Consider the following 27,089-nt stretch of genomic DNA (forward strand, 5'->3'; position numbering starts at 1 on the left):
CTAATGAGCACAGCCAGGCCGTTCCCCGGAGCCTTTTTTGGGCCTCTTATCTCAGTGGCCTTGGGCAATGGGGGAGGGAGATGCCAGACCATGGGCCAGAGCACACAGAGCACACTCCCCCGACTCTGGCCCTGGCATTTCAGGGTCATGGCCAGAGCCGCATGTGGAGGGTGAGATGCTGCTTCCAGGCTCGGGCAAGCAACGATGATTCTTGTGCTTTCCCTTCTAAGAGCCTAGCTGCTGGGAGCCATTGTCAGAGAAATGAGGCTCCTGGGCGGGGGTTGGAAACTCCTCCTTTGCTTTCCCTGCATCTCTGCTTCCTGAGTCTGAGGAGCAGGGAGAAGTCCAGCTCTCCCCATTTCTGCCCTCCCCTCCGGGAGGCCCCCTCTCATGCTCTGGAGGAGCATGGGGGACACACAGGTGTTTCCAGGCCTCAGCAGCATGGCAGCCTGTGGTCCCCAGGACTGTGTGTGCCCTCCAGAGCCCCTTGTCACTCAGGCCCCTCGACCTCTGTCTCCCTCGGGATTCTCCTGTCTCTGCATCTCCCTTCAGACTAGCCCAGGCTGGTCCCAGGCCCTCTTTAGGGCTGTCACCCTGACTTCAGCAAGATGGGGGTAGATGCTCTCTGCCCAGAGAAAACCATGATGCTGGTTATGGTAAGAATTGGGGGGAGGGCAGGCGGCTCTTGGGACAAGGGCTGGGAGAGCCGAAGTGACCTCATGTCCTTGTACCACGAGTCACACCGAACGGGTATTTTTTCTCCAGACAGCATGCCCTTCTATGCTTCTTGTGTTTCCCCAGACTCTCCAACTCCCTCCAGATCCGGGGCCCTTTCCCTGCATTTCTACCTGGTGAATAACTTCATATCTTTAAAAGAACTGCCTTGGGGTGCCCGGCTGGCTCAGTCCATGGAGCACGTTAACACCTGATCTGGGTATTGTGAGTTTGAGCCCCACATTGGGCATAGAGACTACTAAAAATAAATTTTAAAATTAAAAAATAAATGAAAGAACTGGCTCAGAACTAGAGCCCCCCTGACCCCACACTGTGCCACCGAAGGGTGTGACTTTTCTCTGGGTTCCACAGCCATTTGCGTTAACCAAAGCATTTTCGTGTCTCCGGGTCATTTCTTTGCTTGACTGTGTTCACCATTAGACTCTGAGCTCCCTGGAGGCAGAGAACAAGCAGGTCTTTTTCATGTCTATAAAACTCCTAGCCCAGCCCAGTGCCTGGCACTTGGTAGGTGCTCCATGCTGGGGCCCCTGTGAAAGAGCATCCCAGGAGAGGCTCCAGGGGAAAGATGGCCTCTGGGAAAGGCCTTGAAGACTGTAGGGTTTCAACAGTGTCCCATACAAGAAGGGCCAGGGTAAGCTTTTCCTTTATGTGTTTGCTTGTTTGGTGTCTGTGTCCTCACGCTAGAAAAGAAGCTCCGTGGGGACAGGGACGTTGTCTTTTGTGTCCCCGAAGCCTGTGCAGTACCTAGCACAGAGTAAGCATCTGGTATCTGTTTAGTGGATGAGTGGATAAGGTTCTGCCAGAAAAGTCTTTGTGGAGAAGGTGGGGTTTGGCGGCGGGGGAGGGGGGGTTCTTTGAAGGAAGCAAAGGAAGGAATTTCTGGGTCCAGGAGAAGTGAATTTGAAATGAGGAAAAGTGGCTGGAGCAGGGAGGAAGGAGGTCGCCAGGGAGGGAGCAAGTGGACAGAATTGAGGGGGTCAGGGACCCAGGCATGACCCGGAGCAGAGCCCTGAGACAAAGGCTCAGGCACAGGAGCCCCGGCACACAGTAGGCCCTCCATGGCCTGAACAGGCATGTAGTAGGTCCTTCGTGACCTGAACAGCAGGAAGTGGTCGCCTTCACTGGGCACAGGCAGGACCCTGCCCTGTGCTGGTGCACGTATAGGAGTGTGGCCCTCAGCGGGCGGCACCTGGACCAGAACACCAAGGACAGGGAGAAGGGGATGACCGAAGTCTCCCAGGTGTCCTGGTGTAAGGATGGGGATGCTGGCTGCTGAGTTAGGAAGAGAAATGGCAACAGCACTCTGAATCAGCTGTAAGTCTGATGAACAAGGCCGGCCCCCTAGAGGAAGAAAGGCAAAGTAAACTAGCGCATGAGGCCTTGGAAGCTTCCATTCAGCTCCAATCTATCGCAAGAGAGGTCGTCTGGGATCTGAGAACCAAGACAGGCCTCCATCCTGCACATCAGGCAAGGGTGTCTGGGCCACGCCCTGGCCAGCAGGGGAAGCAGGGCCGTCCAGCTGGGTGGCCCGTGCTGCCAACCAACGGACACATCTGCAAACCTGACTGGCAGACAGGGACAAACATGGTATGCTCTTCTTATTTGCACTCAGCAAAAATTAGGAAGCACCTCAGTCTGCCAGGCTCTGTCCAGGCAGTCACACCTGCTGTGGCTAAGGCCTTGCCGCTATCCCGATAGGCAGAAATCCTCAGGTTTTTTTACAGCTGAGCACACCGAGGCTCCCAGAAGGACTCCCCCAGGGCCACGCACTGAGCAAATGGGGGCAGGTCGCAAACTGCTATCTCCTGTCATTCCAGAAAACTCCACGGCCAGCGTGAGCGAGGCAGAAAGGAAGGCCCAAGTATACTACCGTGCATGTATGAACGAAACCAGGATCGAGGAGCTCAAGGCCAAGCCCCTGATGGAGCTGATTGAGAAGGTGAGTTCCTGGAGCCGGCTTTCCTGGCTCTCTCCTGGCCTGTGCCACCTGCCTGCCCCCCTCTCAGGAACCGCTGGGGCCGGGCTACCTCACACCCCCAGCCGCCCCACCCAGCTGCACTGTAGAACCTGTCCGGGCTGAGTGTGTCTGAGTGCGTGTGTGTGTGCGTGCATGTGCGTGTGCTCACGTGCACACACACGTCTCTGCAGGTGGGAATCTCTGTATTTGTGGGCGGTATGTGTCAGCATCGTTGTGGATGTCTGTCACGTGTGTGTGTGTGTGTCTCTGCATCTGTGTGTGGGATAGAGACCATATTTACAGAGAAAATGTTTCTCTACCTTGCTGCTTCCTTTTCCTTCGAGGGCGTGTCTGTGTGTAAGGAGGGGTATGTTCCAGGAGGACCAACAGAGAATCTTGGATCGGAAGCAGAAACTCCCCCTGTGAGGAGGACCCCACTTACCCCAGGCCTCCCCATCCTCCCGCAGGGGAAGAGTCGTTCTTGCCGAGCATCTCCCAGTCGGCCTTGGATGGACTCTTGGGGGGGGGCCCCACAGCTGGCCACGCAGCTGGCCACAGAGGGTGGCCGTGGATGTTTTCTGGCTGTCCCATGCTCCCTCAACGCCCCACCTTGTAGCTTGGCTCTGGGAAGGCATCGCAGCAGGGTCGGGAGCTGTGGGCACTGGGGATTGGACAGTCCTCCCCTCTGGCATAGGCGCCACCTGCCAGTGTGTGCCAAGCCAGGGAGACTGAGGAGATTAGAGAAATCCCAGCTCCGGGGCTCAGTCAGTAGAGCCAGTGACTCTTGATCTCGGGGTTATGAGTTTGAGCCCCACGTAAGGTGTGGAGCCTACTTGAAAAATAAATCCCAGCTCTGAGAGAAACTAGCGACCACTGTTTATCAACCTTTTATTTTTTTAATTTTTTAAAAAAAGATTTTATTTATTTGACAGAGTGAGCATAAGCAGGGGGAGCGGCAGGCAGAGGGAGAGGGCGAAGCAGGCTCCCGTTGAGCAAGGAGCCCGATTCAGGACTCAGTCCCAGGACCGTGGGATCATGACCTGAGCTGAAGGCAGACGCTTCACCGACTGAGCCACCCAGGCGCCCTTTTATCAACGTTTTTAAAAAAATATGGTGCTCCTATAAGCACAGTTGATTTATGCTTTAATAGAAATCATATCACGTGATTCAGTATGCGACCGGTGAACAGGGTGTGGGAAAAGTCTCCTTCCCATCCCATCCCCGAGAGCCGCTGCTACATGGATTCCTTGGCTTGCTTATTCAGGATCGGTCTCGCTCCAGGCAGCGTCTCCTGTGTGCTGGTCAGAAACTCTGATGAAGACCATCCCTTTCATTTGCTCTTGAGACTCAGAGAGGTCAGATGACCGCTCCAGGGTCACAGAGCCGGTCAGTGGCAGGAGCAGAATTCACGCTGGGGTCTCCCTGCCACCTCATCACCTTGCTGTTCCCTCTCCCTCCCCACAGCTAGGGGGCTGGAACATCACCGGGCCCTGGGACAAAGACAACTTCCAGGACACTCTGCAGGTGGTCACCTCTCACTACCGCACCTCCCCCTTCTTCTCTGTCTATGTCAGTGCCGATTCCAAGAATTCCAACAGCAACGTGATCCAGGTGAGCCGGCCTGGAACCCTAGGAAGAGGAATGGGCATGTTTTGAGTTTCCCCTCATGACCTGTTTTGAGTTTTGCAAGTGCCAGAGTAGGGGCAGACTTGCCCTGGGTGACAGGCTCCTGGTTTCTGAACCTTGGTTATTTCTGGAGTCTCTGAACCATGAGATCTTTATAGGCGAGAAGTCATGAAAGAGCAGGCCACCATTTTCGGGGGTGGGATGGGGAGCAGGGGGGGGGGGGCGGTCACCACGGCACAGGTGCATCTCCGGGATTCTGATTGGTCACTGTGGGCCCCAAGAGTGATGTCAACTCCTAGACACAGCTAAAGCCACCTCCTGGTCCCCCAGCCTCAGCCCCCAGCCTTTGTGGCTCTGCTGGGAATGGCTCTGAGTCCGTCTCTTCTGGCCAGAGCCTGCCCTACTTTGTGTCGGCACACCCAGGGAAGCCCCCGAGTGCCCACCCTCGGATGCAGAAGCCAGGAGCCCAGGCTGGGCTGAGGTTCCCACCCAGCTCTGTGTCTCCCTCATCGTGTGACCTCAGACAAGTGCCTCCACCTCTCTGAGCCGCAATTTCCTTACCAATCACAGGAACTGTAGTAGCACCAGGGTGTGGCCACAAGGCTCTGCTAAGTTGCTAGTCAGGAATTGACCCTCCCCTACCTGCCAGACCCTCAGCACATCCTCTCCTGGCAATCTCCCCTTGAATCCTCGTTCCAGCTCTGAGGGTGAGATTCTAGTTCCCCAATTTTCCAGAGAAAGAACCGGAAGATCAGAAAGCTTCAGTAACTTGACTAAGGCTACGCCGGGTGTGAGTGGCTCTTAACCACTGCACCATCTTGGGAACTGTTTTGTTAAGTGGAGGCGCGGTGCCAAGCCTAGGAGGCGCTTAGTGAGGAGGGTGGCTCTGACCCTTCGGAAGGGCCCAGAATCCCTGTGCTTGGGCAGGTATGCAGCCAGACATGTGCCTGTCCCCGCCCTGGGGCCTCCGCAACCACCTTCTGTTTCTGCTGGGGCCAGGCTGGTCCCGCGTTGCCATGTACCGGCTGTCCCCACAGTGGACCGTGTACACGTGTGACAGGAGCGCCCCCTCACTCCTGTCTTCCTCTCTCCAGGTGGACCAGTCCGGCCTGGGCTTACCCTCAAGGGACTATTACCTGAACAAAACTGAAAATGAGAAGGTGAGTGTGATTCAGAGGGAGTGGCTCCCGGCCCACACCCCATGACGTTTTACCCCGTTGATGTCCCCTCAGTGCCCACACCTGTGTGGGTCTTCAAAGCTGGAGTTGCACAGAGGTGTCACTTACCTGGTGGTGCTGGGCAGTCCCTGGCAGGGGAGGGGACCCCCCCCCCCCCCCGGCTGGCTGTTTCACATTCAGGCGTCGTGGGCACAAGAGGCAGAGACAGGTGTCAGAGCGAGACAACAGTAATGGCCACTGTCATTTCTGGGTGCCAGGCCTCTTATATACTCACCTCTGGCCCTCCCGGTAACCCTTCAGGTACAGAACATCTCTGAACCTCGTTCACCTCATCTGCCACGTGGGCATTATCTTTACCTTGCCTTTTACAGAAGAGAGAGAGCAAGGCTCAGAGACGCTAAGTGACCCACTCAAGGTCCCACAGTGGTGAGGCTGAGATTCTCGTCGAGACCCGCTAACTCTGAAACCCATGCGTCTCACGATGTCCCGGGGAAACCTCTCCTGAGGTTCATCGTCTCTCCCTGCACTGTCTGCCCACTTGTACTGAGCAGGTAGCTGCTCAGTGCCCACTGCTGGGGGGATAGTGGTGACTAAGACGGGCATGGTCCCCGCCCCACGGGGCTTGGAATCTAGCAGGGGCGGCAGACGTTAACTAATTAACCACCCAGTAAGAGGCATAGTGACAAATTGTGATCGCTCAAGGGTGAGCTGAGAAAGTTGAATACGGCAACCTAATTCAGATCTGGGGACACAGTAGAGAAGCGCAGCTCAGAAAAAATGTGTTCTAAGAACTGAAAGATGGTCTGTTGGTAACTTTCACGTGCCGAGCATCCGAGATGGGGTGTGGGCCGGGACCACAGGGACCCACCTGCCGGGGACGTGTGGGCTTTGTCCTGAGTGCCAGAGCCAGGACCACCCCTGCAGTGGGTTGGCAGGGGCTTCCTGCGCTGGGCCGGCCCTGCCCCGCCCGCCACCCTTGTCCAGTAGGCCGTGGCTGGCAGCACTGACATAGAGTGGGTGCTGGGCCCACAGGTGCTGACGGGATACCTGAACTACATGGTCCAGCTGGGCAAGCTGCTCGGTGGAGGGGACGAGGACGCCATCCGGCCCCAGATGCAACAGATCCTGGACTTTGAGACGGCGCTGGCCAACATCACCATCCCCCAAGAGAAGCGCCGGGACGAGGAGCTCATCTACCACAAAGTGACCGCTGCCGAACTGCAGGTAACATGGAGCCCGGGGCGGGCCCAGGGCTTCGGGACATAGGGCACTGGGCTGGGGCTTTTGTACCCACTTCATCAGATCCCCGGAACAACCCTATGAAGCAGGGATGGCTGTTAGCCCAGTTTGCAGATGGGAAAACTGAGGCTCAGAGAGATTCAGTTACCTGCTGGAGGCCACACAGCTTTTCCGTAACAGCATTTACCTGGGGAGGCTCTATCACGATGATAATCGCTCACACTGATTGGGCATTTCCGGTCTCAAGCCCCAGCCCCAGTCACATTGAGCCTGGTGCACAGCAAACAATAGCTGTGAGGGGTGGGTTCTATAGTCACTTCTCCCTTTTCCAAAACAGGAGGTTGAGTGACATGTTCAAGGCCCTGAGGCTCCCTGAGTATCAGGGGAGCTGGACATTGGACTCAGGCTTGGCTCATGGGATCTCTGCTCTTGACCTTGGCCCCTGGCAACCTCCTGCAGGTGTAATGGGGTTGCTCCCTGTCACTGGGTGTAACCCAGCGGTGAAGCCAGTGGCCCCTCTGCCAAAGCCAAAGGCTGCCCCCTGGTGGCTCCTTGGGACTTGCAGGTGGTGAGTTGAGGTGCTCGCCTGCCAGTTCCATCTTTCCAGTTCACCGTGTGTCGGTGTCTGGTCTTAGCCCAGGTCCCCAGGGTCACAGAGGAATCAGCAGAGTGACCTTGGCCAGTCTTCCCGTTTCCTGCCATTGCCTGGGAATGCCTGGGGAGGCCTGCTTCCCCGCTGGGGAGGACGATAGGCCTCTTGTGTCCCACTTGTGTTGGGGTTCCACCAACCTGTTTCCTCCCTCCTGCTCTTCCTTGACCAGCCAGGTCCTGCCCATCCATTTGAGTTGGCTCATTTCTTCTCCTTTCAGGAAGAATACCTAGGTCCCTACCCTTTTTCTCCCTCCATCCCTCCCCCTGACAGGTATATATGGGGCCACCCTCGGGCCTCGCTCTGGAGGTACTTCCAGGCTAGGGAGGCACACCAACGAGCAGACAATCCCAGACTCATTGCTGAGTGCTTTGGGGAAAGGAGGGCCGTAGGACAGGGATAGGACGGAGCCAGGGAAGGGGAGTCTGATGAGTGGGTAAGCAGTCACCAGGCCGGCCGGCTGTCCCAGGTGGAGCGGCAGCCCAGGCAGAGCTGGGGCTGAGGGCAAGAGGGCCGCTTGTGGGTGTCAGCTGCCCCTGAGGTCCCCAGAGAAGTTGGCATCGGGGTGAGCAGTGCCGGGTGGTTGCTACAGAGATCAGCAGACCGTTGGCTGCCATCTGGCACTGTTTTTCCGCCCTGAGGCCCAGCGGTTGGAGGAGATGCTGTTTGTGCCATGCAGTTTGGTTTGCTCGAGCCGCCTGCTTCTCAACCCAGGAAGGGCCCCCGCGGCCGCCCAGCCCCCCGCCCCCAGTGGCCATGGTGCCGGCTGACTACCCCAAGAGTGGCAGAGAAGACACGGTAGCCCTGAGCACCTCCGCCCCGGCGTGGCTTCCAGCTTCGACCCCTGGGCACCCTGTCACATGGCTTTTCTCTTTCCCTCCTCCCTCCCCGCTGCAGAGCTGCCGGGATGGGGAGGGCATTAGCGGAGGGACGAGCCCTGGGCTTGGGGTCAGAAGACTGCTCTGGCCCAGCCCCACAATGAGCTGTGTGACCCTGGGCAAGTCACACGACCCCCCTCTTCGCACCTCGACTTCCTTCCTTGTAAAATGGGGCTTTGCTCGCTCCTTCACACCTGCTGTGTTCCAGAACGCAGAGACAGATGAGGGGCAGCCCCTGTCCCCATAAGGGGCAGTGGTTCTTTACTCTGGCCACAGGGTTCTTTGAGAACAAGTTGAAAACTATGAAGTGTCTCCCAGAGGAACTGGGCATATGTAGATATGTAGATATAAAAAATTATGTCTAACATCTAAAGATTAAGGCCTGGATCCCTATCCTCCAAAAGAATCTCTACCTAGGATTTCATTTTATAAACTGACATGCACAATTCAAACGTATTATAGTAATCATTATTAGTATTATTCCTTTGTTGTTGGTGATGCCTGCCCACGTCTCCAGCACTTAACTTTATTTGATTCCTTCTAACCTAGGGCAGAGACTATCTTGCTGTTCCCTGGTATCTGGAAATTTGTTCTCTTCCTATACCCCAGGTGACTCTAGGAAAGGTGCACCAGCCTTCCCAGTATGGCTGGCCCCACCAAATACAGAGTGGTTCAAGGCTAGCCCTCAGCAGAGTCTGAATTCAGAGCCCTGAATCAAACATCCTTCTGTTGCTTCTCTGGAGGGGCCTGAGGACCTTCTCTTTCCTCTCTAGGACCTTCCACATCAGTAGTTGTTTGGGAATGAGCCCTATTCTCTGCTCTAAATTCTCCAGCTGAGATAAAGTCTGATAGCATCTTTCTTTTCTCTTATTTGCAAGCCTACTTGAGCTGGTTGGTTGGTGACCAGCAGTACCCTTTGGCTGCAGGTCTGGAAAATAGAGCTGACTGGTGTGCCCCAAAGGATTTGAATCACAAGTAGAATGTCCTGGTCAGTTAAAACAGCCATTTCCATGGAGACAGATCGAGGCACACATGTCTAAGTTAGGCGTTCACTAAAGCAAGATTGAAAATGTGAACATTCTGGTATTCAACACGCACCTTATCTGGGGTTGTGGGAGTTTACCTGCACAGAACACCTGTTCTCCCTAAAGAAACAGGCTGTGTTAAGTACACAGGGCTTTATCACCCCCTGATGGCTGTGCCCTGATTAGAGTGTTCCAGTCGCCTGCAGTTTGTAAAGCTCTCATTAAATGCATAAACAATGACATTCTGTAAACTTGGTGAATTTCCCAGGTGCCTTTGCCAGCAGGTCATGCAAGCAGGTGTCTCTCAGTGCCGAGCCCCATTTGACTATCTCACCTGGACCCCCGCCCCCCGTTTTGCAGCCCCGGAAATTTATGGAGAAGCCCCAGAGGTTGACCTGCCTGAGGGGCTCCTGCCAGGAAGAGAGAGCAAATGGACAGGCTAGGGTAGGGAGAGAGGCAGCTCACGTTGGATGAGCAGGCCATCCCCACAAGGTCCAGAGCAGCTGACCGTGGGGGGTGGGGGCCAGAGAATTATCGTCCCCGTCTCAGGGAAAGGCTCCAGAATGGCTCGAGCTCCCAGAACTGGTTCACGGTGGGGACTCATCCAAGTCTTCTCGCTCCGAGACTCACTTGGGTCATCTTACTGCCGGGCAGGCCGGGATGTGCCGGGCCCACTGGGCTCTGCTCTGCCCAACCGTGTGGGTAGTTTGCGGTGGGTCACGGTGTGAACACAAACACCCCCCACCCCCGGCCCCACCAAGAGCCAGCATGTCACTGCCTGTGGGAGCTGCCCTCCTCTGTCCTCTGAGGTCCTTGCTCCCCAGCAGCTGAGCTGCCCTTTGAAACCGGAGAGGTAGGTGAGCCTGGCTATTAGACACGCCCAGTCACTGGTTAACTATGTGACCTCAGGAAGGGTCACCGTAGCTCATCTGCGGAGTCGGTATCTGGTAAGTGGAGGGTTTTATGACTGCTCTCACTGAGGACATCATAGGGATTTACCAGCAGGTTATAGGTTCATCTGATGTTATGGTTTGATTTTACATTATTGATCGATATTACCATCTGAAAGCCATGTCTAATGTGTCTCTCACTGCCTTTGTCTTCCGTTTTGCCCTTTCTCAAGGGAATAGAGAACAGAATTTGGAATCGTTCAAGCCAGACCCACTGTTGGGAGACCTTGAGAATGATGACAATAGCTAATATCGATTGAGGATTGAGTGGTTGTTACGTAGCAGATACCATTCTAAGTGACTGATGCAGATAAGCACTTTTGCTGTATCACACAGTGTGTGTAGTTCGGAAAACACTGCATTCTGGAGAATCACAGGACAAGAAATTTACTAAAAATAACAAGACATATGGGGAAAACAGGACTTAGAGTTCCGGTCGCCTGCAGTTTATGAAGCTCTCGTTAATTGTATAAGTGCTCACAATTAGATTCAAAAGTTGGGCAACTTTAAGGACATGACGCTCAGTGAAATAAGCCACTCACAAAAAGACAAACACTGTATGGTTCCATTTATATGAGGTAGCTAGAGCCGTCAAATTCACAGAGACAAAAAGGAGAATAATGCTTCCTGGGGGCTCAGGGGAGGGAGCTGGAGAGATTATTGTTTAATAGGTGTAAGTTTCCATTTTGCAAGATGAAATCTGGATATGGATGGTGGTGGTGGTTGCACAAGAGTGTAAACATACTTAAGGACTGGACTGGGCACTTAAAAATGGTTAAGAGGGGGCGCCTGGGTGGCTCAGTTGGTTAAGCGACTGCCTTCGGCTCAGGTCATGATCCTGGAGTCCCAGGATCGAGTCCCGCATCGGGCTCCCTGCTCGGCAGGGAGTCTGCTTCTCCCTCTGACCCTCCCCCCCTCATGTGCTCTCTCTCTCTCTCTCATTCTCTCTGTCTCAAATAAATAAATAAAATCTTTAAAAAAAAAAAATGGTTAAGAGGGTACATTGTATGTTTGTGTGTCTTATCACAATTAAACCCAAAAGTTGTGCAAGTTTGTAATCAAAGCAATAATTGGAACCTGGAGAGAGAGCTCAGCGTGAGTGGAGGCTGCCCGGTGGGAAGGGGAAAGTCTGGCTGTGGACACAGAGACTCTGCAGACAGATGAGCCCTGGGCAGTGGGGCCGCCATTAGATGGGCCGAGAGCAAGCTAGCTGTTCCAAGCTGCGAGGTACCCCAAGCCCGCCAGTGCCTCTTTGGGGGGGCGAGCTCCGTTGGCAGGCGCTCATTTTAAATTATCTTAAAATAGAGCTGACCAGGGACATCTGGGTGGCTCAGTCAGTGAAGCATCCGACTCTTGATTTTGGCTCAGGTCATGATCTGAGGGTCAGGAGATCGAGCCCTGCATCGGGCTTCACGCTCAGCGCTGAGTCTGCTTAGGATTCTCGCTCTCCCTCCCTCTCTCTGCCTCTCCCCCCCATAAATAAATAAATAAAATCTTATTTTAAAAAATGGAGTTGACCAGCTTCGTGTGCATCAGCTGAGCTGAGGGCTTTTCCTTTCTTGCTGAAGGTTGTCCTGAGCTTGCTTTTTCAGATCCCATGCCTGAGAAAAATCACCTGTGGACCAAAGCGTTGACACTTTATACTGCTGTCATTCTTGAATTTAGCAGTCATATAGACTAAATCGCATAGAAGCTAATTGGTGTTACAGAAGGACATGCTGAGTAGAACAGACAGCATTAGCCCGTTTAATCCTTACACCAAGCCTCCGAGGTGAGTTCTATTACGATGAGGCAACCACTTTTCAGATGTCACCCCGAGGCACAGAGAGGTTCATCCACTTACTCAAGGTTACACAGCGAATAAGTAAGAGAGCTGGAATATGAACCCAGGCAGTTTGGCTCCAGATGCTCCACAGTTTTCCATTATAGGCCTGTCTGGACTCAGTTTCTTCATCCCTAAAGTGGGTATAATGGTACCTACCACCTAGGCCTGTCCTGAGGTCCAACTCAGAGAAGACGTGGGAGTCCTTTGCAATGGCGTCTGGCACAGGAGGGCTTGATGAACGGGCAGCTGCTGCTGCCGTCCCCGTGTCCCCTGTGTTCCGTCCCAGCTCCATTGCAAGTTGAAGTTGGTGTTTGGCTCCTTAGAGTTCTGTCTCCAGCATCTCTGATGGAAGCCAGGCAGCCTGAGTGTGGTATCTGCCCAGTGCCCGGTGCCCTGTTGGTGCCCAGCTCTTTGGAGGCATGATGGCGCCTTCTAGGGAAGAGCGCCCCGGAGGCAGCTCAGCTGCAGTCACCCTGTCTCTTCCCTTCCAGGCCTTGGCGCCCGCCATCAGCTGGCTGCCCTTTCTCAACACCATCTTCTACCCCGTGGAGATCAATGAGTCCGAGCCCATTGTTGTCTACGACAAGGAGTACCTGGGGCAGGTGTCTACCCTCATCAACAACACGGACAAATGGTAAGGGGCGGCCAGCGGCCTGGCACCCCGCCTCTCGCAGCCAGCCCTTGGGGTCCCACACCGCCCTGCTCTTCTCGGGGCCAGACGGGCAGGGGCAGCGGGGGACAGACTGACTCAGGGGAGTGGGCCCTGGGGAGAGGCAGCCCGTTCGGATCCCAGCCCCTCCGCCCACCAGCTCTGTAGCCTTGGGCAAGTCTCTCGCCCTTTCTCGGGTTCAGGCTCCCGTCATAAACTGGGGATGGAAATAGCACCTACCCTGTGAGGATGTGAGAACCGAGTGAGGGAATGACACGGAATGGGGCCTGATGTTCGCTGATATTTGTAGGTACTATTTATGATTTTTTAAATAATTTTAAAGATTTGTTGTGGAGGTTTTTGAAAACTACAGACAAAATAGGAAAAAATTAGTATTACCCAGACACTACTGTTGATTCTATGGGGTGTGTATGTGTGTGTTTGTAAAGAAGAGAAAGTGTGTATGTGTGTGTGTATGTGTGAGAGAGAGAGAGAGGGAGGTGAATTTTCTAATACGTGGGTCCTTTTTGTCCCCATCCTTGTGACCACATGGGTAATCTGCTTTTCCCTTGACCTTCAACAAAAGCATTTTCCCCATGTTACCCCGCACTCCCTGTGGACCTCATTCCGCGTGGCTCTGCATCCTTCCATCAAGTATACGTGTGATTATGGACTCACTCCTACCCCTACTGTCACACATTTAGGTTGGTTCCAGTTCGAGGCTAGATGTTCACTGTTGTGAGCACCTCTTGGTGCTAAGGTGATTTCCTTGCAAAGGTGACAATAGCCACGGATGATTCTCTGGGCCCTGAGGGGAGGGGGCAGTGAGCTCACTTTCCTGCCCCTCCTGTTCTGAGCCCCCCCACCATCTCTGGCCTTCTGGCTGGGACATCTCAGAGCTCCTCCCTGCTCCAGCCCAGTAGCACACCCCCGTCTCCATGCTGCCTCACGGCTCCCAGACAAGAGGCAGCTATGTGACAAACACAAGTCACTGCACTAGGCACCGAGGGGTGTTCAGAGAGGACCCAGGCTCTGCCTTGAAGAGCTGACATTCTATGTGCTTAGTGAGCAGTAACCCATCAAACTGGGGCAGGGGAGGGGAGGGAAGAGCCTGCGATCCAAAGGCCAGGTTTGAGCGCCCCCTAAAGGTCAGTCTGGGAAGTGCTGTGATGCTTCCCCGCTCTGGGCCCTTCTGAGCTGTCTGATCTCCTCTTGCCCCAGCCTGCTAAACAACTACATGATCTGGAACCTGGTACGGAAGACAAGTTCCTTCCTTGATCAGCGCTTTCAGGATGCCGATGAGAAGTTCATGGAAGTCATGTATGGGACCAAGAAGGTGAGCCTGTTCCAGTGCATTCCCTTTCACCTGCTGAGCACCTACTGTGTGCCAGGCCCTAGGTTGGAGGCTCTTGTGACCTCGGTGTCCCCCAGAGCCGTGGAACTTGTGAGGGAGGTAGAGGGTAGGCAGAGAATGGAGAGGGCCTCTGAAGGGGTCCACTCGGATGTCCCTGGGCACAAGGGCTATCTAAGCTAGTTGGAGGTGGACAGAAGCTTCCAGAAGGAAATGATTACACTGGGTCTTACTGGGTAAAGAGGAGTCTTAGAGGGGCACCTGGCTGGCTCAGTTGGAAGAGCGTGCATCTCGGGGTCATGAGTTTGAACCCCAAGTTGGGTGTAGAGATTACTTAAATTTAAAAAAAAAGAGGAATCTTAGAGATTTAGCTTCTTTACAGCAAAAGGTGCCTTCTGTTCTCTCTCTTCCAACCCCTTTTCAATGATGTTGATAATAAACACTTTCCTCTAACTCATGTGATCTTCATATCCCTGTGAGCTGGATGTGATCATCACCCCTGTTTTATACAGGGGACCCCCAGTCATACTGCTCCTTCCCCATAAACACAAAACCCTTGGTGTAGCCCCTGGTTCGTGGTAAGACTGCACAGGTGCTCCCGGCTGTTACCCTCTTAGGCTGACCAGGTGGTCTCCACTCTCCTTCAGATGCCCCCACCATGACCCCTGGCAGTCCATTCTTCCAGAGGTCCCAGGGCTCCAGGACCCTCACTCCCTCCCTCAGGACCCCGCCCCAGATAGGAAGCTCCCGGGCCACTTCACTCTTTCTCCAAGAAGGTGACTGTCCCCTCTCATTCGTGCAGCCAACAGACAGGACAGGAGTCCCGTGTGGGAACACGGAGACAAGTGAGGTGGGGTCTGTGCCCCAAGGGCCCACACCCCTGCAAGAGCTCCTCAGATGTGCTGATGGGACACACCAGGTCAGGGCCCCAGGGGGGTGCCCCAGCAGGAGAGCAGTGGAGGCAGGGGTGCCAAGCCCGCCCAGCGCACCCTGCCCCACCCAGGATGGCAGCTAGCCAGACCCCAGGGGACAGGCAGAGCTGGCCCTAGCCTGCCCCTGCCCCTGTGGCCCTTCCCAGAGTCCAGTGGCGGGGACAGAGCCAGATAAGGACTGGCAGAGAATGATAGGATGTGGGCTCCTGCCTCCGGTCCCGGGGTCCATCCTGCAAAGAGTTCCCCTTTTCTGTCCCATCCCCATGTACACCCACCTGTGGCAGGAAGGGGACTGAGGGAGAGCGTGGCTGGGAATAAGAGCGGCTTCTGAGGGCACCACAGGGCCTCAGCCACGAGAGCCGCCTGCCTTCCTGCTCCCCCTGCACCCACCGTGGGCCGGGCCCAGGTGAGCCCTGGGTCACAGACATGACAAGGCACGGACTCTGTCCTCTGGAACACGTGGCCTCCCAGGGGACTTTGTACAGGAAGAGTGTGAGCAGGACCCGGGATGGTAGTTACAGAGACACTGCTGTGTGTGGAGTGTGCACCTGCCTCGTTGCTTACCCACCCAGGTGCAGACGGGCAAACCGGCTCCAGGCAGCGAAGGGCTTCCCAGGTCACCTAGCAAGGAGGCCGCCAAGCTCAAATTCAAACCCAGCTCTGGATGACCATGACTACTCGGCACTTTCAGCCACTCACTAATGATGATGATGATAATAAAAGGTATTATTATTAGATGTTTGCCTTTTATAGGCACTATGTCAGCAAGTTTCCATAACAGCTCTATGTTAGGGGCTATTATCATCAGCCCATTTTATAGATGAAGAAACCGAGGCTCTGTGAAGGGAAGGGCCTTGTTCAAATTCACACAGCTCTTAAGTGGGGAATGTGGTTTCACTCCCAGCACGTGTGGTTCCACAGCCCCCACAGGAGCCCTACCCCACTCAGCCTCTGCTCTGCAGGATCGAGAAGTTAACGCTGAGCTTCCTGGTGGTTGCAGGGGGTGGGGGGCGGGGGCAGGGAGGCAGGCATGGGGAGTTGTTTAGTAGGTATGGAGGTTCACACTTGTAAGATGAAAAGTTCTAGAGATTGGTTGCACAGCAGTGTGAATATGCCTACCACCACTGACCTATACACTTCAAAGAGTTAGAATGGTAAATCTTACATATATTTCCCTATGATAGATAGATAGATAGATAGATAGATAGATAGATAGATAGATAGGGCAAGCGAGCGAGCGAGCTTCCCTGGGCCAAGCTCAGAGTGCAGGGGTGCTGCTCTAACCAGTGGGAGGCCGTGGGAGTTGGCAGGGAGGCCTTGGCAGAAGCAAGGGCAATTAGGAGACCCTAGAGGTGGGGGGCTGTGGGCCAGAGTCCCTATGTGCCCCGTGCATGGTATAAGGAAACAGCACAGAACTTTGGGTCAGAAGATCTGTGTTTGAAATGGTTCTTCTAACCACACAACCTTAGGCAAATCACTTCATTGGAGCAGAGGGCTCAGTCTTCCCAAGTGTAAAAAGGAGTAACTTGGGCGCCTGGGTGGCTCAGTTGGTTAAGCGACTGCCTTCGGCTCGGGTCATGATCCTGGAGTCCCTGGATCGAGTCCCGCATCGGGCTCCCTGCTCGGCGGAGAGTCTGCTTCTCTCTCTGACCCTAACCCCTCTCATGTGCTCTCTCTCATTCTCTCTCTCTCAAATAAATAAATAAAAATCTTTAAAAAAATAAAAAATAAAAAGGAGTAACTAATCCCTAGCCTCCTGACGGGGGGTTGTCTGGGATTACATGAAGGGATCCCCAAAAGTCTGTCCCAAAGGCTAAAGCACTCCAAGCCATGTTCTTTATCTGCAAACAGGAGCACAGGGGGTACCTGCTTCATGGGGTTATTAGGAGGATTATATGGGTTAGGGCCCGCACCCGGTAAACACTCAGCAAGCACAAACTACTGTCGCTGCTACCATTGCTGTTATTATGTGTCTGTCTCTCCCACTGGGTGTTCTCAGTGTTTCCACTGAGCCCCTCAAGGGCAAGGCCCATGGCCAATTTGTCTCTAGGTTCCAAATACCTAGCATAATCCAGGTGCAGAGGAACTCTCCAGAAGGCACTGGACATGTGAATGAATGAACGAACAAACGAACGAATGAGTGAGTGAGTGGGCTTATGCAAAAGCTCTCCTGAGAAGGCAGTGAGACTCGGCTCCTGACTCAGCCATCAGGGCCTGGGACACCCACGGAGCCCGTGAGTTCAAGGTCCCCCGGTCCTGACCTCCTGCGTGGGCAGCCTCAGCCAGATGTGGGCAGGTTGTGGGGAGGGGAGGGCGTCTAAACGGACACATGGGTGGGAGAGCTTAAAAGAATTGGGCTGCTAAACTTAAGGGAAGGCTGAGATGCCCTTTATTTCCTTCCCTTCTTTCATGGAAGAAATTTCTTTAGCTAAGGTGTAATTTACATACTGTAAAATGTGCAGTATACACTAAGTACCCAGTTCAGTGGACAAAGGAAATGTGTTCCCCTGGACAAAGGAGATCACCCACAAAACCGACAGCCCACTCCAGATAGAGACACTCCTGTCCCGCGTTCATCCAGCGTCCTAGGAGCAGAAGGTCCCCCGGGTGGGTGTGGCTGGGTGGGGGCGGGATTATGCGCCATGTGCTCTTGCGCGTCTGGCTTCTCAGCTAATGGCTGTGAAATTCAACCATGTTGTGTGTATCAGTAATTCACTCCTTCTTGTTGCCAAGTAGCGTGCTGTTGTATAAAAATACCACATTTTGTTTATCCAGCCGCCTGTTGGTGGGCATTTGGTTGTTTTCAGTTGGAAAACTGTTCTGAAGCAGGCTGCCCTGAGCCTGGTGGTTTTTACCACCTGTTCTTCGGGGTCAGGAGGCCCCACGAGGGATTTAGGGATTTCCAGGGATTTAGGGATTTCCGGGAGCAGGGCCACCCCTGGTGGTCACGGAGGGCAGGGGAGCTGGGGGGGCAGGAACCCGCGTGGGTGCGCTTCCCGGAGCCCCGCTCCATGAGGCTGCAGCCCGCAGGGTGCCCGCTTCCAGCTCCGCAGAGGTGTCGGGCGGGCTGGTGGGCGAGACCACCGGCGACCACGACATCTCAGCCCCTTCCTCTGGGACGCTTTCAATGGGGTTGGGTCCTGGCCTTCTGGGATGGGTTTCCTGTTGCCCGAGGGTAGACAAGGTAACTTCTCAAGTCTTTGACACCAGGATCCGCCGCCTCCCCCAGGGGGCAGGGTAGGGTAGGGTGGGGGCGTGGGGTGTGCGGTCAGGCATGTCAGAGTCTCATCACTGCCACACCCCCCGCTCGCCGGAGGGCCCTGGACCGGTGACTTCCCCTTGCTGAGTGTCTGTCTGTGTCCTCATCTGGCAAGGCCCACGGCCCTGCCTTCCAGGATCATTTTGATGGCCCGGTGAGACACCATTCGTGAAGTGCTGCACATAGAGGCTGGCATTCAGGAAATAGTAGATGGCGGCGATGAGCAATATTCTGTGGCCTCTTGGTCCAGTGCCTAAAATAACTTCCCCCACTGCGTCAGAAAAGTCTCCCTGAGGTTCTGGAAGGAAGCACGGGCCCCAGCTGTTGGCTGCTTCCTCCCAGATGGACAGGGGTTGGGAAGAAGGACGGGGCCCAGTAACCCCTCTCCCTTGTGTTCCCAGACTTGTCTTCCTCGGTGGAAGTTCTGCGTGAGCGACACAGAGAACAACTTGGGCTTCGCCCTGGGCCCCATGTTTGTCAAAGCGACCTTTGCCGAGGACAGCAAGAGCATAGTGAGTACCTCCCCTTGTGACGGCGCACCTGCACTAGCCCCTCGTGAACTTGGCCGCCCGCGCTCTGGGCTGCTCTGGACCTTTCCTACTCCAGGCCAGGGCTCCAGGCTTCGCTCAAAGGTCCTGTTTTCTAAAGCCCTGAATGCGGTGAGCTATTATCACTGAGTGCTGGGCACTTAAGCCACATTATCACTAAGGCTGCAAGGCCACTCCTGCCATCTCCTCCTCCACCCCCGAGGAAAACGAAGGGCCCAGCGACATCCTGTTGGCAGAGCAGCTCTGCCCTAACGGGTGACATCTTTCTTAGCCCAGGGGGTAACCCCGTGTCTGGACAGGCAGAGGAACATCATGGCCAGGTGCATGAAGACAGCCAGGCCCCAGTTCAGATCCTGGGTCCATCACCTCCTGGTTGGGTGATTTGGGACAGTTTTCTCCCTTTGCTGTTGACTTGGAAGCGGGGCTGTCCATCCTGTAGCGGGACAGGAAATGAAATGCTACACATGGGGTGCCTGGGCCTGGGTGGCTCAGTTGGTTAAGCGTCTGCCTTTGGCTCAGGTCATGATCCCAGGGTCCTGGGATTGTGCCCCGCATCGGGCTCCCCTGCTTCTCCCTCTCCCTCTGCCTGCCGCTCCCCCTGCTTGTGCTCGCTCTCTTTCTCTCTGTCAAGTAAATAAATAAAATCTTTGAAAAGAAAAGAAAAGAAATGGTACACACAGAGAACACCTGGCAGAAAACGAGCTCGGCAAATGGTAGCTATTATATTTTTGTTACAGTTTTTATTACTAATTTTAATTATGTAGGTATTATCCGCAGTCAAACGTTAGCAAACAAAGACTCACTTCCCTTACGCGACTCTCCTGTGAGTGGCTGATGCAGAATCTTTGTCTAGTTCTGTTGGCCGTCAGCACTTCTACTCTTTCCGCTGTGTGACTTCCTTCCTCTGCTCTAGAATCTTTGGGCTCTGAGTCTGCCTCTGACGTTATTGACCTCAAGAACAGCTGTTCATCTCCAGCCGGAAACTGCTTGTCAGAACTCAGGTTCTCTAGATTTTAAAGCCCATTCCATCGAAAAGGGATCCTGTGATCCAGTAAGTCTGAGAAAGGCTATGAATTTTACACTCTCCAAAAGGATCGAAGTTCGTGTTATGCAATAAAGGCTCTGAAAAAGTCCTGCAGAGGAGAGACTTTTCCAGCACTCCTTGTCCTCAGTTTCTGTGGTGTTGATGCTCTGTTTATGGAAGTCCTGTCTTGTTTTGCAGGACTTAAGTGTTCTGGGCACTGAGGAGCCTGAAGCTTTGAGCTGATCCTGAGTTTAGACTCTGGCCTCCTTCCGCATGGGGTGCCCATCCAGTGCCCAGACCTCACTGTTGAGCTTCTGTCTCCTCAGGCCAGCGAGATAATACTAGAGATTAAGAAGGCGTTTGAGGAAAGCCTGAGCACCCTGAAGTGGATGGATGAAGACACTCGGAGATCAGCCAAGGAAAAGGTGAGGCTGGCCCAGTGCCGGAAGGGGTGGCTGAGGCTTCCCACCTAGAGGGCCGCACCCACAGATGGAGGGGGTGCCGGAAGCAAGACCAGTCACATCTGGTGAGCACAGCAGGGATGCTGTCCTGCCTTGGGGGGTGAATATTCCAGCAGGAATATTCCAGGGGGGTGAATATTCCAGGGGGGTGAATAATGCAATCCAACACACGATTGCATTAATGACAATACAAAAATAAGCCATGTTGAGTGTGTGAGGGAAAAATGCAGGGAGCTGTGACATGTCTAACGGAGAAAGAAGGATCTGATATAGTCCAGCGGGTGGCGGCCAGCAAAGGCTTCCCTCAGGAGGGAAACAGAGACCCAAAGGGTAAGTAGAAGTCAGGCAAGAAGGGGATCTTTCCAGGAAGAGATGCAGAAGCCCCGAGGGGGAGGACCTGCCCATTTCCTTTTGGCCCAGAGCCTGAGCCCAGCCAGGCCCACTGGGCACTCAGTGTCCTCTGTGTCTTTCCTGTCCAGGCAGACGCAATCTACAACATGATAGGCTACCCCAACTTTATCATGGACCCCAAGGAGCTCGACAAAGTGTTCAATGACGTGAGTGGCTCCCACCCTGCCCCCTTGCATTCCCGAATGTCCCTGAGGTCCCCACGTGGGGAAGAGCAGAAGCAGGCTGGGTCCGGGTGGGATGCAAGAGGTACCTTGACTGTCAAGGCGTCTCCAGATACGTCGGTGTGGGGTGTGGGGATGGACCGGGCGCGAGGGGGCTGTTCTGTGCCCCTTCTCTCCTGGGCCTGCTGGAGGCCCCTCCCCCCCCAGAGCCACTGTCAGTGCCCAGCAGTCAGGACCAAACGGTGCCATGTGCCCTGCCGGACGCACCATTTAATGGGGGGAAATAATGGAGGTGAGCAGACCCTAGGAGGGACAGACAGAATGAAGGCCCCTAAAACAGCAGGAGGCAGAGTGAGGAATGGAGCCCCTCATACCACCTCTTCCTTCCCGGCCCCCCAGATTGCCTCCTCTGCCCAGGGTCTTCCCCCACCTTCCCAGAGAAACCTGGACCTCATTTGGACCTCCAAATGCTAATGGGAAAAAGGAGGCATGAATCCCAAATGTGCGTTTAAGCTTAATTGAGGCAACAAGGGTACTTGATATATTCCTGGCGGTTAGAACTTTCGGCAGGTCATCCCCATAAACGGATTGTGCTTCTGCCCTGAAAGATAGTTTTATATCTTCTTGTGATTGAAATTTGTGAAATTCAGGCATTTTTGCAATTATAATAACCCCTCATCATGGCTCTATTTAAAACCTAAGAATATTAAAATTACTTCCGAGAATATGGGACTGACTCATTCCGCAGCCTTTTTCCTCGAGGATAATTTAAGATGCTCCGGGGTGTCACAACACAAGACCCGGAGACTCCTGGGGACAGCGCAGTCACAGCCCACAGGATCAGAGTCCTGTCCCCAAGGGCCCAGCGTTTTACCAGAGCTCTGACGAGAAGCCAGAAAGCTCTGGAGTGGATCTGAGGGAGAACCGTGCCCCTGAAAAGAGCCGAAAAGCTGGGCTGAGTGCTGAGGAAGGCGTGCGGTGATGCCTGTCCCCTGACATTTCAGAGCTAGACCCCAGCTTGATTCGTGTGCTATCCAGTGTGGTAGCTACTAACCACTGCTGTTTAATTAGTTAAAATCTAAATTTAACAGTCACACCAGCCACGTTTGAAATGCTCAGTAGCCGCGTGTGGCTGGCGTCTGCCATACTGGATAACAGGCAGAGAACACATCCATCATCACAGAAAGTCCTGTCGGACAGCGCTGGACAGATCTGCTGTCTAAGGCCCAGGCACTGCTGCGGGCCTGTGATGCTGGTGTGTGCCGAGCAGCCCCGTGAAGCTCTCAGTGTGTCCTTGAACGGGAGAGGGTGCCAGGCCCCGGCAAGGTCAGGGCCACGGCAAGAACCCAAGCCTCCGGTCCCGAGCCTTCCGTTCCGGCCTCTGACCTGTGGACCAGTCCCTTACCCTCGTGGGGTTTGAGCTCCCTTGGCTTTAGAAGAAGGGGTCTGCGTGTGAGGAGCCGAGGGGCCCCCCAGCCCGGGCGCGCTCTGATCCCGAACCTCTGCTTCCTCTTGGCCAGTACACCACAGTCCCGGACCTCTACTTTGAGAACGCCATGCGGTTTTTTAACTTCTCCTGGAGGGTCACTGCCGACCAGCTGAGGAAAGCTCCCAACAGAGACCAGTGAGTCCCCGGGGCCTTGCTGGGAGGGCACTGGCGCCCGGAACACAGGGGTGCTCTGGGCCGAGCGTGCTTCTCTCACACGCGCGCGGATGCCAGACGTAACGGTCACAAGCGCCATCTGAGGAGTGGGCACCGTTGCTCTCCCACTCTTCAGATGAAGAAACCAGGGACCGAGGAAGTGTGCCCAGCCAGGAGCTGGGACCGGCCTGGGTCTGTGTGCCCCCGGCGCCCCGCTGGTGGGCAGAGTAGCCTGGCGTCTCCCACTTCAGCACTGGGAACGTCTGCCTCATTCGCAGAGAAGACGGGAGGAGCCGTGTGACAGTCAGGTGTGAGCGCTAGGAGGCCCTCAGCTAGCGGAGATTCCGAAGGGCCCCCAACAGCTGTGGTTCCCAAACCTTGCTGCACGTCAGCACCCTCTGGGGAGGGTTTTTTGTTTGTTTGGTATTTTTTAAGATTTATTTATTTATTTGAGAGAGAGAACGAGTGGAGTGAGAGCGAGACTCTCAAGCAGACTCTGCACTGAGCACAGAGCCCAAGATGGGGCTCGATCCCACCACCCTGAGATCAGACCCAAGCCAAAACCAGGAGTTGGAGGCTCAACCCACTAGGCCACTAAGGCACCCCCTGGGGGAAGTTTTTTAAAATACAGCTTCTTCCTGGACCTCAAACCTTCTTAAAATAATCTGGAATGAGCCCTGGTTTCTGTCATTTTTTGAGCAGTCTCCTCGGAAAACTCATATGTTGTCAGCCCAGCTCTACCTCTCAAAATAAGCTCCCCCCACGCCTAAAACATTTTGCAGAATAAATCTTACCAAAAGGGGGAAGCAAGAATTCTCTTTGCTTCTGGCGCCCCCTCGTGGTCAATAAGAGTTTGAACATCTCTGTTTCCTCTTAAGATTTCTGTCTCCTACAGAGAAACCCCCTCCCCTAAATGCACCGAAGGCGGTTTTTTATCTCCAGAATATGGTACAGGTACTGCCACAAGGTTCCGAATTTATCTGAAGTCTTTTAATTTAGCTTAAAATTTTTCATTTAAATTCTGCGTCCTGGGGGCGCCCGGGCAGCTCCATCGGGTTAGGCATCTGCCTTTGGCTCAGGTCATGATCTAGGTCCTGGGATTGAGCCCCAGGTCATCTCAGAGTCCTGGGATGAAGGCCCACGTCAGGGTCCCTGCCCAGCTGAGAGTCGGCTTCTCTCTTACCCTCTGCCCCTCCCCCCTGCTCATGCTCTCTTTCTCTCTCTCTCTAATAAATAAATAAAAATCTTTTAAAAAATAAATAAATTCTGCCTCCTGCCCATTAACGTATGGAGCCATGATTATTTGAATATATATATGATGTTTTTGATTTCTGTCTTCCCATGGCTTCAGTACGCCACAACACATCTCTTTGAGGCTCACCTGGAAGAGACAGAGTGACTGTCTAATAAGCTCTTGGAGAAAATGTCCTTTCTGTCTCACTCCACCCATCACTGGCCTTCCCCTCCACACCAGAAAAATTATTGAGTGGACAAATGTTTCTACCATCAGGGTCCCTTCTATACTCTTTTTTTTTTTTTTTTTTTGGTTTTATTTATTTAGGTAATCTCTGCATCCAACGTGGGGCTCGAACTCACAACCCTGTGAGTCGTATGCTCTTCCAGCTGAGCCAGCCAGGCACCCCCTTCTACACTCTTGAAAAATTATTGGACCGCGAAGAGTCTCTTTGTGTATGGAGATTATATCAATTTAATGTAAATTTTATGAAAAATAACTTTTTTAGGGGCGTCTGGGTGGCTCAGTCATTAAGCATCTGCCTTCGGCTCAGGTCATGATCCCAGGGTCCTGGGATCAAGCCCTGCATTGGGCTCCCTGCTCAGCGGGAAGCCTGTTTCTTCCTCTCCCACTCCCCCTGCTTGTGTTCCCTCTCTCGCCGTGTCTCTCTCTGTCAAATAAATAAATAAAATCTTTAAAAAAAAAGAAAGTTAGAAAAAAAGTATTATTTTACTTTTTGCATATTTGTTTAATATCTGGCTTAATAGAAGACAGCTGGATTCTCATATTTGCTTCTATGTTCAATTTATTGCAATATATTGTTTCAAAATGTATAAAGAAAATCTAGGGGTTCCTGGGTGGCTCAGTCGGTTAAGCATCTGACTTTTGATTTCGGTTCAGGTCATGTTCTTATGGTTATGAGATCGAGCCCCTCATCAGGCTCTGCACTAGTTATGGAACCTGCTTAAGATTCTCTCTCAGGGCGCCTGGGTGGCTCAGCTTGGTTAAGCGTCCAACTCTTGATTTCAGCTCAGGTCGTGATCTCAGGGTCGAGGGATTGAGCCCCCTGTTGGGCTCCATGCTCAGCAGGAGTCTGCTTGAGATTCTCTCTCTACCTCTCCTTCTGCCGCTCCCCCCTGCATGCATGCACGCATTCGCGCTCTCTCTCTCTCTCTCTAAAATAATAAGTGTTAAAAAAAAAAATTCCCTCCCTTTCCCTCCGCCCCTCTGCCCCCAAATGAAAACCTAGTCTCATGCAGATACGAAGTTGGAAAAGGGAGGGATGCTTTAGTAGCCTTTTCTCTACTTGTGCACATCCTTTGTTGATAACTGCACCAAAACTCAGCAAGTCGTAATTTCTTACAGGTTAGTTGCACTGTGGAACCTGAACCCATAACCATGAACTTTTCCTGCACTGTTACACTAAAGTCTGTCAGTCTGTCTTGCACTTTGAAGGGATCTTTTACCCAGCCATGATTTGTAACATCATACGTTGGTCATTTGGAACAAGGCTTGCTGACTTTTATAGATCTCTAAATAGTGACATTTTCATTATACCATATCCAAAAAAATCCACCTTTGTTCATATCATTGTTGACCTCCTGAGAGAAGTCTTTAGCAACTGATAAATTATTGAACTCTACATCTGAAACTAATGATGTACTATATGTTGGCTAATTGAATTTAAATAAAAAAAAAGTCTTTCAGTGTTGGAAGCTATCAAGTTTATGGTGACTGATACAAGTTCTTGTAATTAATTTTACTGACTAATTTACTAATTAATTAATTTTCTTTGAAACTTCAAAGTTTTTTTAATTTTTAAAATATTTTTAAAGATTTTAAAGATTTTACTTATATATTTGAGAAAGACAGAGAGAGCAGGGGGAGGGGCAGAGACAGACGGAGAGGGAGAAGCAGACTCCCTGATGAGCAGGGAGCCCAAAGCCGGGGCTCGATCCCAGGACCCTGAGATCATGACCTGAGCCAAAGTCAGACGCTTAACTGACTGAGTCACCAGGCGCCCATAATTTTTTAATTTCTTTAAAAAAATTTTTTTTTCTTATTTTTTTAAGTAAGCTCTATGCCCAGTGTGGGCTTGAACTCACAAGCCAGAAATCAAGACTCGCGTGCTCTACCATCCGAGCCAGCCAGGCGCCCCCAAAGTTTTTTTAAACCTTGAATTTTTATCACTGGCAACGGATGATGCCAGTTGTTTTCCTTGAGGTGATAAGCTCACTTCATTTTCAAGATGTCTACCGGATACCAGATGTCTGCCAAGTCTGAAATGCCAGTTGGCCAGTCATCCTCACAAGTACAAACGGGGTCCCATGAGAAAAGCACAAGTGCTCGTGTCGACTTCCCATCTGGTTACACCGAATATCAAGACACTCCTACTCAAGGGTCTAGATTTAATGACATTAGGTAATCGTGGGGTGCTGGCTGGCTCAATCAGTAGAGCACGTGACTCTTGATCTCGGGATCATGAGTTCGAGCCCCACGTTGGGTGTGGAGATGACTTAAATAAATAAAACAAAAAAACATGAAGAACTCGTGCTACTTCCTCAGCGATGTTCCTCAGTGAGATGGGTTTGTTTTTCCTGGTGAGGAAGGCGGGGACCACTAGAACAACCCGGGCCGCTACCTTGATTCACTCGTGGGCTCTGGCAGCTCCACCCACCATTGCTTTTCCACCGTCAGGGCAAACGTCACCACGGTGGAAAAGACAAATCATGTCTTAGTATTATTATGGAAGATAGTTTTGGCCTCGCAGACCCCCTGAAAGGGACTTGAGGACCCCTCCAGGTGTCCACAGTCCATACTTTGAGAACCGATCGGCAGCAGTGACCTTTCTGGTTCTTCGTAAGCACCTCACTGTTCCACTGTGTGGTGTGACATCGGATTTAACTGATCCCTTTCTTTGAAGACACGTGGGTGTTTTCTGGTTATCACCCTCAAAAACACTGCTGCTAAAGATGTCCTTGTCCTTGTGTGCCCTTGGGGCTGGGGTTCAGGCCCTTGGCACCTGCCAGATGGGCTAACCCCCCTTGCCTCCCCACCAGCTGGGCCTGAGCTTTCTCGTGTGTTTGCATGCAGGTGGAGCATGACCCCACCCATGGTGAATGCCTACTACTCGCCCACCAAGAATGAGATCGTGTTTCCTGCTGGGATCCTACAGGCGCCGTTCTACACCCGCTCCTCGCCCAAGTAGGATGCTTGAGTTGCTCGACCCCATCTCCTTCCCCCACCCCTCCGTGGACACCCAGCCCGGCCCTGGGGCCCACAGCTGACCACACGAGCCAGCCAGTCTCCCTGAGGGCTTTTTGTCCCACTGGCCCAGAGAGCTTGGGGCTCTCAG

General features: G+C 53.2%; 1 protein-coding gene across 2 annotated transcripts in view; it reads left to right on the forward strand.

The window, feature by feature from the left end:
- The window catches only part of ECE1 (endothelin converting enzyme 1), a 59,065-nt gene that overhangs the window by 25,495 nt on the left and 6,481 nt on the right, over nucleotides 1–27,089 (forward strand). For both annotated transcript variants that reach the window (XM_032391988.1, XM_032391978.1), the window contains 11 exons: nucleotides 2,553–2,674; nucleotides 4,157–4,303; nucleotides 5,413–5,478; nucleotides 6,529–6,720; nucleotides 12,554–12,696; nucleotides 13,933–14,047; nucleotides 18,655–18,765; nucleotides 20,152–20,250; nucleotides 20,766–20,843; nucleotides 22,379–22,482; nucleotides 26,828–26,938. In XM_032391988.1, coding sequence (XP_032247879.1) covers nucleotides 2,553–2,674; nucleotides 4,157–4,303; nucleotides 5,413–5,478; nucleotides 6,529–6,720; nucleotides 12,554–12,696; nucleotides 13,933–14,047; nucleotides 18,655–18,765; nucleotides 20,152–20,250; nucleotides 20,766–20,843; nucleotides 22,379–22,482; nucleotides 26,828–26,938 — 1,288 coding nt within the window. The remainder of the gene's footprint in view (nucleotides 1–2,552; nucleotides 2,675–4,156; nucleotides 4,304–5,412; nucleotides 5,479–6,528; nucleotides 6,721–12,553; nucleotides 12,697–13,932; nucleotides 14,048–18,654; nucleotides 18,766–20,151; nucleotides 20,251–20,765; nucleotides 20,844–22,378; nucleotides 22,483–26,827; nucleotides 26,939–27,089) is intronic.

This window comes from Phoca vitulina, unplaced genomic scaffold, assembly GCF_004348235.1.
Source record: "Phoca vitulina isolate PV1807 unplaced genomic scaffold, GSC_HSeal_1.0 scaffold2, whole genome shotgun sequence".
Taxonomy (NCBI): Eukaryota; Metazoa; Chordata; class Mammalia; order Carnivora; family Phocidae; genus Phoca; species Phoca vitulina.